We start from the raw sequence: 13317 nt of genomic DNA, 5'->3' as shown, positions 1-13317 counted from the left end.
GTATGAGGGTGTCAGCGGAGGAGGACTGGTCAGGCCTGCGGGACAGGAAGAAGGACAGGACTTTTAGGCCATCTGTACAGGAAATGCAGGTACATAGGGAGTGGACATCCATAGTAAAAATGAGGTGTTGGGGGCCAGGGAATTGGAAGTTCTGGAGGAGGTGGAGGGCATGGGTGGTGTCACGGACATTGGTAGGGAGTTCCTGGACCAAGGGGGAGAAAATGGAATCGAGATAGGTAGAGATAAGTTTGGTGTGGCAGGAGCAGGTGGAGACAATGGGTCGACCAGGGCAGTCAGGTTTGTGGATTTTGGGAAGGAGATAGAACTGGGCAGTGCAGGGTAGGGGAATGATGAGGTTAGAGGCTGTGGGTGGGAGGTCACCTGAGGTGATGAGGTTGTGGATGGTTTGGGAGATGATGGTTTGGTGCTCGGGGGGTGGGGTCATGATCCAGGGGTGGTAGGAGCTGGTGTCAGAGAGTTGGCGCCTGGCCTCAGCAATGTAGTGGTCAGTGCGCCATACTACAACTGTGCCTCCCTTGTCCGTGGGTTTTGTGGTGAGGTTGGGATTGGAGCGGAGCGGAGGAGGACACGTCCTGCAGGGGAGAGGTTGGAGTGGGTGAGAGGGGTGGAAAGGTTGAGGCGATTGATGTCTCGATGGTAGTTGAAGATGAAGAGGTTGAGGGAGGGTAGGAGACCTTGGGGTGGTGTCCAGGAGGAGGGCTTGTGTTGGAGGTGGGAGAAGGGGTCTTTTGCTGTATACTTCCCTTGTGGAGTGATAGCCATGAATAACCTTCAGAAGGGCTCATCCAACAGTAGAGCCCAGGCTGCAAAAAATAATTTTTAATTACAGATGTAAAAAAATTCCTGGAGAGAGGTTGCCTCCCCCTTTGTAATCTAGCATTGCAGCCAGGTCCCTTTTAAAAGATGAAAGGTCTCTGATCAGCCTTCCAGCTTTGACAAGAAACCCTGTCTGCCAGCCAATTAAGAGGAACACATCCGAAAACGACAAGAAGAAACTGCAGAGGTAGGGGAAGGTGCTGGTGACAGGGTTGAGGGGGTCCATTCCCTGCTCTTGGGTAACTACAATATAGTTTCAAGATAGGGAAAGAGAGAGAATATTGATCACTGGAAATATTATTGTGAAGCTTACTGACAGGAGAAGTGAGAGCATAGAGACAAAGAGAGACCAGAATGCGGAGAGAGTGGGTGAGAGTGAGAGAGAGGGAAAGAGAGACAGAGACAGAGACAGAGACAGAGACAGGCAGATAGAGTTCAGAAAGAAGTTGTGATAACACATACAACGCCAATGGGGAATCATTAATTAATCTCCTCATGGATCTCACTGAGTATGAATTCCCTTGGTAACAGCCATTAGCCTGTCCAACTGGAACTCATCAAATAAATCCTTTTATAAAGCCATCCCAGAGACTCTAGTGGCATAACAGTAGTATTTCTACCTCTGAGCCAGTCGGCCGAGGTTCAAGACCCACCTGGTCCAGAAGTGCGTATTGACATCTCTGAGCAGGTTGATTAGAAAATACCTATAAAGGCACCAAGGGTTGGGTCTGCAGAACTATCTGTTCCAGGCTGGGACTAGACTATGTATGCCATGTCTAGAGGTTCAATTTTGGTGTTCTACAATAAACGATGTTCCTTGCACACTTGGGCTTCTTGAGTTATTACAGACGGCGAGAGCAGAATGAGGGAGCAAGAGAGGGAGCGTGGAAAGAGAGAGATGGTGAAAGCAGAGGGAATGTGTATACATTTCGTAGGTACCCTGGTGATCTTGTATTTATAGATGGTCCTTGTCAGAGTGCAGTACCCATAGACATGTTGGTCGGTGTTCAGGACTGCAGACGTCAGAGGCAACTCGGTTTGACAGTGTTGTTTCCAAATAGCAACATCATTCATCATTCCACGGTGATCAACAGATGTAGAAGAACCTGGAAAATTGTGCTCATTCAGCACAAATTGTGAAACATTGCATATTCCAAACATGAACCACAGTCCCAACTAACAGGTACAAGCCAATTACTGAATTTGTATAGAGCGATTAACTGGGCACTTACAGATCATCAACAACATTACATGCATCTACATAGCACCTTTAACATAATAAAAATGGGCTACAGTGTTTCACAAGAGCAGAATCAAACAATAAAATCTGATACCACAATACTGAAGGCAATATTAAAGCTGGTAACTAAAGCCTGTGTCTAAGATTTAAAGCCTCTTAAAGGATGTGTAAGGGGCTTAAGGAGGAGGTTGTTGAATTGGTTGTTGAGTAAGGTTAAATCTCACGGGATCCAGGGAGAGCTAGCCAATTGGGTACAAAATTGGCTTGACAGTAGAAAATGGATGGTGCGGGAGAGGGTTGTTTTTAGACTGGATGACTGCAACCAGCAGTGTACCGCAGGGATCAGTACTGGGTCCACTGTTGATCGTCATTTATATAAATAATTTGGATGAAAATTTAGGAGGTATGGTTAGTAAGTTTGTGGGTGACACCAAGATTGGTGGTATAGCGGACAGTGAAGAAGGCTGTCTGGGAATGCAGCACGATCTTGATCAACTGGGCCAGTGGGCTGAGGAACAGCAGATGGAGTTTAACTTAGATAAATACAAGGTGTGGCATTTTGGTAAGGCAAACCAGGGCAGGGGTTACACAGTCAATGGTAAAACCCTAGGGAATGTTGAAGAACAAAGAAATCTACGGGTACAGGTTCATAGCTCCTTGGAAATGGAGTCACAGGTAGACAGATAGTGAAGAAGGCTTTCAGCAGGCTTCTTTCATCAGTCAGGAGAGGAGTTGGGACATCTTCTAGCTGCTGTACAACACATTTGTGAGGTCACATTTAGGGTACTGCGTGTAGTTCTGGTTGCCCTACTATGGAAAGGATATTATTAAACTGGAAAGAGTGCAGAAAAGATTTACTAGGATGCTGTCTGGACTGGTAGGTTTGAATTATGAGGAGAGGCTGGGACATTTTTTTCCACTGGAACATAGGAGGCTGAGGGGTGTCCTTACAGAAGCCTATGAAATCAAGAAAAGCACGGATAAGGTAGATAGCCAATGGCTTTTCCCCATGGTAGGGGAGTCTAAAACTAGATGGAATTGGTTTAAAGTGAGAGATACAGAAGGGTCCAGAGGGGAATTTTTTCACACAGAGGGTAGTGAGTGTTTGGAACGGGCTGCCAGAAGTAGAGGTTTAAAAGTACAATTTCATCATTTAAGAAACATTTAGACAAGTACATGGCTGGGATAGATATGGAGGGATATGGGCCAAACACAGGCAAATGGGACTAATTTAAATTGTGAAAACTAGGCAGCATGGGCAAGTTGGGCAGAATGGCCTGTTTCCATGCTGTAGACCTCTATGACTCTGTGAAATTGCAGAGCTCAGGACAGATAAATATATTTTTCTGTTTCTTTTTCTATTTGTTTTCCCTAAACTGAATTGATGCCGTGGGCTACAATGTCATGCATTCATTGGGTACATTAAGCCTGAGTTTAATAAATGGAGCAGGAATAGGCCATTCAATCTCGTGAGCCTGGTCCACCACCTAAAACTATCATGGTTGACCTGAGCACACCTTTAACTCCATTTCACTTTGCTGTCTGTTCCTCCAGAATCCTGAGATCAAAAATCTATCTCACTCAACTTTGATTGTATTTAATGATCCAATCGCCATTGTTCTCTGGAGTAGAAACTTCCTTACACTAATGATCATCTGAGAAAAGAAATTCCTCCTTGTCTTCATCTTAAATAGAAGTCCCTTGAATTTTAAACTGTTTTAGGCTCTTTCATGAGGAGAAAAGTCTCAGCATCCACCTTTTCAAGCCAATCAAAACCATGTTCCAATAAGATCATCTCCCATTGTTTCAAATTCCAATGATTACAAGCCCACCCTGTTCAACCTCTCATCACAAGACAGCCTTGACAAAACCAGTTAAGGGACACATTAAAGATGTAGTATCAGAGATAATGGGAACTGCAGATGCTGGAGAATTCCAAGATAATAAAATGTGAGGCTGGATGAACACAGCAGGCCAAGCAGCATCCCTCTCTGATGAAGGGTCTAGGCCCGAAACGTCGGCTTTTGTGCTCCTGGGATGCTGCTTGGCCTGCTGTGTTCATCAAGCCTCACATTTTATTATCAAGGGACACATTAACACCATCAAGTCCAACACATTCCTGCAGGCGCCATTGCTGGAGCAGGTTCTGTGGCAAATTTCTCCTTCCGTGACGAAATGAACTATCACTTCTCTGGCTAGGAATTATTAATGCAGCACAAAGCAGGAATCAAATTTAGGATAGCAAGGTGTAGAGCTAGATGAACTCAGTAGTCCAATTTTCTGAAGAAGGGTCCAGACCTGAAGCGTCAGCTTTCCTACTCCTCTGATGCTGCTTGACCTGCTGTGTTCATCCAGCTCTACACCTTGTTATCTCAGACTCCAGCATCGGCAGTTTCTACTATCTCATCATCAAATATAGGACCTTCCTGCTCCCCAATGCTCCTTACTATATGGAGCTTGTAACAAAGGCAATGTAATTGTTGTGATGGGCTGTAATTCTCATGTAGAATATACCGATCAAATTGGTGAAGGTGATCTGGAAGATGAGCTTGTGGAATGCTTTTTGGAACAGTTTCCTGAAGTATTCTACAACGGAATGACCTCAGGACAAAGCTATCTTAGATCTTGTACTGTGTAATGAGGTATGTTTTATTAAGAATGCCACAGTAAAAGAGCCAATGGGAAAAACGGATCAGAACACAATTGAATTCCACTCGAAGTCTGAAACTGACATACTTCAATTAGAACAGAGAATCTTAAATTTAACCTCAATAACATAGTGTGAGGGTGAATTGGCTAAGGTTGATTAGTTAAATATATTAAAAGGTATGGCAGTGCATGAACAGTGGAAAACATTTAAATGAACTCAGAGTATTCATCAAAATATTTTACATCGAAAAATAAAAACTGAGAGAACGATCCATTCGTAGCTTACTAAGGAGATTAAGGAGAGTATTACATTAAAAGATATGATTTATTAATTACAAAGAGCAGTAGTAAATCTGATGATTTGGAGTGTTCCAGAAATCATCAAAATGCATATCAAAATGTTGGGGAAAAGGGTTAACAGTAGGATATAACAGCAACCTAGCCAGGGATATAAAAACAGACTGCAAGAGCTTTTATAAGTATATAGAAAAGAAGAGAGTACTTAAAATATTATTGATTTCTTAGAAGCAGAGCGACAGGAGAAATTTTCAGGTGTAAGTTACTGCAAGACAAAGGGAGTTGACATCTCAACATGTTAGTCTGATTATGGCAACTAGACATAGGATAAGCCCATCTGGGTCAAAGATACTGAGGGGGAATGGATATCACCTCCATGATTTGGACTAATATCTCAGGAGAATAACAGTCAACATCACTCCACAAGGAGGACAAGGAACCAGTTTCATTGCATCAGCTCAGAAACAGAAGATTGTAGGTGTTATAAATAGTACAAACCATCAACATTTGGACATTTGTCAATTGTGTAAGCAATCTCTGTGTAAATTAATCTCACTATTATCACAAACTGATAACATCTGTAAATTGGCAATCAGTAAGTTGATACTGCTAAACAGCTGTGATATTGACAGCTTCTTTCATCCTGTTCTCTATCTGTCAGTTTTTATTTGATGTTTGCTATTTGATGATTCCCTGCCTAATTTTAAATGCTGCTAATTATGATCCTGGATTAACAATTGGTTCTGATGAAAGGTAACTTCATAGATGTTGCCTGATCTGCTAAGGTTTTCTAGCATTATATAGTTTTTATTAACAGGTGCTAACTTGTGATTTTGTTCTTTAATGATTTGGCAAAGAAGGTTACTCCACCAGTGATAATGGGAACTGTAGATGCTGGAGAATCCAAGATAACAAAGTGTGAAGCTGGATGAACACAGCAGGCCAAGCAGCATCTCAGGAGCTCAAAAGCTGACGTTTCGGGCCTAGACCCTTCACAGAGAGGAGGATGGAGAGAGGGTTCTGGAATAAATAGGGAGAGAGGGGGAGGCGGACCGAAGATGGAGAGAAAAGAAGATAGGTGGAGAGGAGAGTATATGTGGGGAGGTAGGGAGGGGATAGGTCAGTCCAGGGAAGACGGACGGGTCAAGGAGGCGGGATGAGGCGAGTAGGTAGGAAATGGAGGTGTGGCTTGAGGTGGGAGGAAGGGATGGGTGAGCGGGAGAACAGGTTAGGGAAGCGGAGACAGGCTGGGCTGGTTTTGGGATGCAGTGGGGGGAGGGGACGAGCTGCGCTGGTTTTGTGATGCAGTGGGGGGAGGGGAAGAACTGGGTTGGTTTTGGGATGCAGAGGGGGAAGGGGAGATTTTGAAGCTTGTGGAGTCCACATTGATACCATTGGGCTGTAGGGTTCCCAAGCAGAATATGAGTTGCTGTTCCTGTAATCTTCGGGTGGCATCACTGTGGCACTGCGGGAGGTCCATGACGGACATGTCGTCTGAAGAATGGGAGAGGGAAGGTAAAATAGTTCGCGACTGGGAGGTGCAGTGGTTTATTGCGAACTGAGCGGAGGCGTTCTACAAAGCGGTCCTTTGCAGCCCAATGGTATCAACGTGGACTTCACCAGCTTCAAAATCTCCACTTCCCCCACTGCATCCCAAAACCAGCCCAGTTCTTCTCCTCCCCCCACTGCATCACACATCCAGCCCAGCTCGTCCCCTTCCCCCACTGCATCCCAAAACCAGCCCAGCCTGTCTCCGCTTCCCTAACTTGTTCTTCCTCTCACCAATGCCTTCCTCCCACCTCAAGCTGCACCTCCATTTCCTACCTACTAACTCATCCCGCCTCCTTGACCCGTCCATCTTCCCTGGACTGACCTACCCCCTCCCTACCTATACTCTCCTCTCCACCTATCTCCTTTTCTCTCCATCTTCGGTCCGCTTCCCCCTCTCTCCCTATTTATTCCAGAACCCTCTCCCCATCCCCTCTCTGATGAAGGGTTTAGGCCCAAAATGTCAGCTTTTGTGCTCCTGAGATGCTGCTTGCCCTGCTGTGTTCATCCAGCTTCACACAGGGTTACTCCACCAGTAGTTTGTGTGCCTCTCAAATGGGAGGTTAACAGTGCAAATGATAATAGACCTGAACAGGTTCAATAATATTTAGATTGTGTTTTCAAGGTGATGTGGACCAGGAGTTGAAATCCAGATCATTCCCTAGAATAGGAGTTAAGTTGAGGGCTTTTATCTGGTTCGATATCTTGATAAATTTATTGTCAAGATGCTGAATAGAGTGTCAAACTATGTCTGGCACAAAGGAAGCAATCCCCAGTGATTAGAAACAGAGTTCATATTACAGGAAAAGAAATGGAAAACAGCAAACCATTGTGTTGACAATTCCTAGCTGAGCCCGCACTACTGGGTTCTCTTCCTACCTGAAATTAGATCTCCAGCAAGATCCAATCTGATCAGCTGAGTGGCTCCATATGATTTGTCATCTCCAGCCTGGCATGCCAGTATCAGGCAATTCACAATTTTCTTTGACATGTGAAATGCAAGTGAACATTCCATAATTTCACTTTTTATCTCTGTTGGGCAAGAAAATAAGGAATAAGGTAAAACATTACATTGCCAAAGCAGGGAGACAATGCTCAGGCTTGCTTCAAGACAACACAACACTCAGAAGGAAAATCAACAATGCTACACTGGTGCAGGTAAAATTGAGGTTGACACTTTACACTGTATCTAACCCCGTGCTGCACCTGTCTTGGGTGACTCTGATCGGGCAGTGTGAAGGGTACTTTTCTCATTATCTACCATGGAAAACCTAACATGAGGTCAACAAGCTACTTGCTTTCTTAGGGAATGTCTTGGACAGTCCAGGGATAACTGGGGCAACAAAAACTTAGCTTTTGTAAATAAAATAATTGTGGATCATTTTGGAGCTCAGCTGACAAGTGGTATGCATTTGTGAAATAGTTACCTGTATATCCGATGACTTTAAACTGCTTGGACGGTTTAGCATTTACAATGAACATATGCCCATCAGAGCATCCAGCCATAAGGTACTGGCCCCCATGGTCATATCTAAAAGATCACAAAGAACATTCACAGTAGATTGGAAGTTGTGCCTTTCATTGCACAGTATTGAACAGCAATATTTTTACAGGTCTAATGTATACTATAAAACTCTAAGATTTCTTTAAAATCATGCGAGCTTTCAAATGATTCATAAACAACAGGTTGAAGATTTGAACAATCAAAGATGACCAAGTGAAACAGACTACTTCCCAATATGGTCTTGTCCCTCCCAAATTCCGGGCTTCTTATTACAGGGTTGGCTTTCTCTTAAGTGATCAGTGTTTTAGACTCACAAGCTTCAAGGGACTGTCTGTGTGGCATTCGCACATTCTCCCCGTGTTTCCTCTGGGTGCTCCAGATTCCTCCCACAGTTCAAAGATGTGCAGGTTTGGTGGATTGACCATGCTAAATTGCCTTTCGTGTTCAGGGATGCCTAGATTATGGGGATGGTTCTGGATGGGATGCTCTGAGGGTCAGTGTGGACCTGGTGGGTCGAAGGGCTTGTTTCCACACTGCAGGGACTCTATGATGATGATCTCACCAACACCCCTCCACACTGCTACCAATCGGAAACAAGTTTAACTCTCACTCAAAAGAATTCAGTCAATCTGTATTAACAGCTCAGGATCAGTAGTCTGTACCTGAGGTTCACTATTCAATGTGTAAAGAGTCACCTCCTGATATGTAACCTAAGATTTTGACCCCTGCTCCCCCAAACCCAATTATTGAAACAAATCTCAATACAACTGCAACCTATCCCTTCATCATTTTATCAGATCAACCATACAACTTTACCTCTCTAAAGTATCTTGTCATCCTCCTCTGGACTCTTTCCAAAGCCCTAGTATGTCTGAGGAGAGAAAAGTGGCTACAGCACTTTTAAGCCAAGTCTGACTGAGGATGTTAATTTGCTTTGTTCTTGCCATGTGAATATCGTTCCCCTGTGTTCCTCTTTCTGATTAAACACCCTGACCCTATATGTTCCCTCCCTCTTGTGTGCTTTTGAGTCCAGTATGAGTCTATTTCAGAACTGAAAGGAGCTAGAAAATGGTGATTTTCTATGCTTGCAGCAGAAGTGGGAGGACAGCAAACGGAACATATGGGTGAGCATGCCTGGAACAAAAGACAAAGGCAGCAATAATGTAGGCAAAGGAGCATTTGAAATGAAAAACGTGTAAATGTTAGCTATGAAGAGGAGAAAATGTGTCCACTGTGTTGACAGCAAACATTATAAAACATGATAAGGAAAGCTTGGGAATGGAAAAACAGATTATAGAGGTTATATCTTGAAGTTGTGGAACTCAATATTGAATCCTAAAAGCAATAAAATGCCTATGTGGTAAATGAGGTATTGTTCCTCCAGCTTGTACCACACTGTTAGAGGGTTAATAGTGAAGGAATAATTTGCTATTGGAGGTGCTTTCTTCAGATCAACTTTTCAACCAATGTCCTCCCTGCTGCTCTGGTGAACATTTGAAATACCATGGCCTGATGTGGGGGAAATTGAAATTTTCCTGGTTTTCTTTTAATACTGTTCCCAGCTAAAGCTACTGAAAATAGATGAGCAATTCAGAAAACGCAGAATAGAGAACTGAAAAATATTCTCCTCTGATGAGCCTAAGATAATCAGAAAGGCTTTTTTACAAATATCATTTTTGCTTCCTACTTACGCTAAACACTGAATCGGCATTTTATGGAGATGGAGTTGGTAAACCAGGTGAGGGGTCTCCACTTTTGCCAGATTTATGAAATAGACATGACCAGTTTCAGTGCCCAGAGCAACATAGTTGGAGGAAGGACAGCTCGCCATAACAGTGATCTGAAAAAGGAAGAAGTAAATTTCACGAATTTTTTAATCATCAATATGTTAAGGTATACATTGTTCTATTCTAATACATATACATATTTTAAACTCCAGTAGCCTCTCACCCTTGTGAAACCAGAGTAGTTAACATGAAGCAGGGCACTTACTCAATTCATGCCTGCCCTAATGTGGCTGAGTGCAGTTTTAATTCTTAGATGCTAATAAGTGGTAAGAATATTTGCCAAAAGCCAGCTGTGGCAACAGCTCCTTTTGATCGAGGTCAGAGAAAAAATATAAGAGGATGCAACAAAGGGAGTGATCACAGCAGGAATAAACAGAACATGAGACAAGACCTTCATATACAGTGTGGGGATCAACAGTGGTAGAAAGAAGAATGGCAGCAAATGTATTTGATGAAATAGAAACAAGAATTGATATCTCAGTGTGACAGGAAGTTGGGACTTTGGGAGAAACTTTTAGTTAGTGGTCTAACAGACCTTTAAACTCTTAAAATGCTTAACTCATGATTTTTAAATAAGCTAAAGTTGAAGAAAGTCTTAGGTTTTCTTTCTGAGGAGTTTTGTTGGCAATCCAATAAGTTGACACATTGCAAGGCACCACAGTCCTAGTCCTGGACAACCACATGTTCATGAAATAATGTCATTACAGACTTGCTTGCCAAGCTGCTGTGTTTGATTGCAGACATTTCATCACCCTGCTAGGTAACATCATCAATACACCTCTGGTGAAGCTTTGGTGTTCTGTCCCACTTGTTATTCATATGCCTTAGTTTGCTGGAGTGGCTGGCACTACTTCCAGGTCTGTTTTTCAGCAGTTTGTATTACCAGGTCCAGTTCAATGTGTTTGTTGATTGAGTTCCGGTTGGAATACCAGGCCTCCAGGAATTCCCTGGTATGTCTTTGTTTGACTTGTGCTATTATCGATGTGTTGTCCCAGTTGAATTTGTGACCTTCTTTGTCTTTGTGTTGAGACCAGTGAGAATTGATTGTGTCTCTCGGTGACTAGTTGGTGTTCATGTATTCTTATTGCTAGTCTTCTTTCAGTTTGGCCTATGTAATGTTTCTCTTGCATGGTATTTTGTATATTACATTAATTTTATTGGTTGTGGCTATGAAGTCCTTTATGTTTGTCAGTAGCTGTCGCAGGTTGGTTGTTGACTTATGGGCTACCGTGATACCTAGGGGTCTGTGTAGTCTAGCAGTCATCTCAGCTATGTTCCTGAGGTATGGTAGGGTGACTAGTGTGTCTGCCCATAGTCAGGAAAGAGAAAGGGGTTTCTGTGGCTGCACATATGAATTCAGAATGATCAATGGCTTCCCTCATGCAACTCAACTGTTGCAGGATACTGTGTGGTCCATATCTGAAACAAATGTAATGGAATTTATGCTGCCCCTACAAGCAGGTTTGAAGATGGCCATGGTGGGAAAATCACAAAATTGTGGTCTGCCTACGGTCCCACCATAAACTGTTTTAAATTTTGCAGAGAATGATGGATACATCTGGTCATCAGGAAGCTGCTCTAATCTGAACGATGTCTAGCTTCCTCTGTGTTATTGAAGCTTCACCAATCCAGGCAAATGGGAAGTATTCCATTGCGCTCCTGACTGGTGCCTTGTAGATGGAACAGGTTTTCAGGAGTCATGAGTTACTCACTGCAAGATTCCTAGCCTTTGATCTGCTCTTGTAGCCACAGTATTTATATCATCAGTCCAGTTCAGATTTTGGTCAATAGTAAACTAAACGATGTTGGTAGTCCAGTTCATAATCACAGATTGCCATCAGAGGCTACTGCAGAGTTATTGCTGGTTGTGGGTGCAGGGTGGGTCCAGTATTGGGTTCTGCTACATTGCTCAGATGTCTAGCACAGTGGGGGAATACTTCCTAACATGTGAAACACCAGAGGTTTCCAACATGAAATTCCACAACATGGAATTTCACTGTGCAAATGTAGACCATTGAGCCCATCAAATCTGTCTTATCTGTGTAAAATAGCTAAGCACCTCCCCCACTTTCCAGACACTGCTCTCACTATTTTGAGGAGAAATAAAAAAAACAGAGCTAGAGAAATAGGATAGTTTACCTTTACTGGAAGGATAAGGGTACTGATGAGTTTCCCATCTGCAACAGACCACACCTGCACAGCACCCAGTATTCTTGCCGACTGCAATGAAACACATAATCAACACAAACTTAATCACCAGGACAAGAGATAGCACATTGCATAATAATCCTCAGACAATTTCATTTAGTTTTATCCCCAGCTCTGAATACTTGTCTGACCTCCTGTATATTGTCTTTTGGGTGAAATGCAGAGAAACCTTTACACAATCCTTGTGCTAGTTAATTAGACAAAGCAAGTATAAAATCGTGACAGATGAGAACAATTCACTGATTTTGAAGTCGTCCTGTAAAATAATGGCATAAGAGCAGCAGTTTTGAAGTAGTGGACAGTTCATCCCTGATGCCATGCGGTTTTTGGTTGTGGTCGTCTTCATTTCTCACTTTGGCTGATGTAGGAGAAAGCCTGGTGTTTTCCCAAGAAGATGGTACCTTGTTTGCAGATGACACAAAAATAGATGGAAAGGCAAGTTGCAAGAAGAATATAAACAGTCTACAGAGAGATATTGATAAGTGGTAAGTAGGCAAAAAGTTGGCAAATGGAGCATAATGTGGGAAAATGTAAAGTTCATTTTGGAAAGGACATCAAGAAAACAAAGAATTTTGAATATGGAGAAAAAAAACAGAAAGCATCAACAGAAAGAAACCTATATGTACTTGTGCAAGAAACATAGAAAGACTTGCCTATGAGGAAAAACTAGGACCAGACAATATAGTCTCAGAATTAAGGGGCACTAGTTTAAAACTAAGAAGAAGAGGAATTTCTTCTCTCATAGGGTTGAGTGTCTTTGGAACTCCTTACCATAGACAGCTGTGGGGGCAGAGTGCTTGTGTGTATTTAAGGTTGATGTGGATAGATTCTTGATGAGTAGAGGAATCAAGGGTTATAGGAAAAACACAAAAAAAGTGGACATGAGGAATGTTGGATCAACCATGATTCTGCTGATTGGTGGAGTATACTGGAAGGACTGAACAGCTACTCCTGTTTCTAGTCCAAAGGATTGACTGTTTCCCTGGACCCTCTCTCTCCCCACCTATTCCTGTTGATATCCTTATTTTTGGGGCTGGCAATCTGAAATGTCAATCACCTGTCTAGTCCCTCTCAGCCATTGACCATGGACAGCTGCTCATAATTGGAGGATGGTCATTGTTCCCTTGCTCATTTACATTTCAAGGTTAGTTTTTATTTCTTCATTTACAACAATTTCTTACTTCCAAAAAGCTGCATTGTTAATGAGGTGGTGTGGCACCTAATAAATCTTTTGTTTACATTTGTAG

The 13317-nt window shown here is 42.8% G+C and overlaps 1 protein-coding gene across 4 annotated transcripts in view; it reads right to left on the bottom strand.

The window, feature by feature from the left end:
* cfap43 (cilia and flagella associated protein 43) overlaps positions 1-13317 on the bottom strand; it is a 94152-nt gene that overhangs the window by 52693 nt on the left and 28142 nt on the right. For all 4 annotated transcript variants that reach the window (XM_048551480.2, XM_048551483.2, XM_048551481.2 and 1 more), the window contains 5 exons: positions 12002-12082; positions 9767-9915; positions 7999-8102; positions 7451-7603; positions 1777-1943 (listed from right to left, as the gene is read on the bottom strand). In XM_048551480.2, coding sequence (XP_048407437.1) covers positions 1777-1943; positions 7451-7603; positions 7999-8102; positions 9767-9915; positions 12002-12082 — 654 coding nt within the window. The remainder of the gene's footprint in view (positions 1-1776; positions 1944-7450; positions 7604-7998; positions 8103-9766; positions 9916-12001; positions 12083-13317) is intronic.

Source organism: Stegostoma tigrinum, chromosome 20, assembly GCF_030684315.1.
Source record: "Stegostoma tigrinum isolate sSteTig4 chromosome 20, sSteTig4.hap1, whole genome shotgun sequence".
NCBI lineage: Eukaryota > Metazoa > Chordata > Chondrichthyes > Orectolobiformes > Stegostomatidae > Stegostoma > Stegostoma tigrinum.
This window is presented reverse-complemented; position numbering and strand designations above follow the sequence as displayed.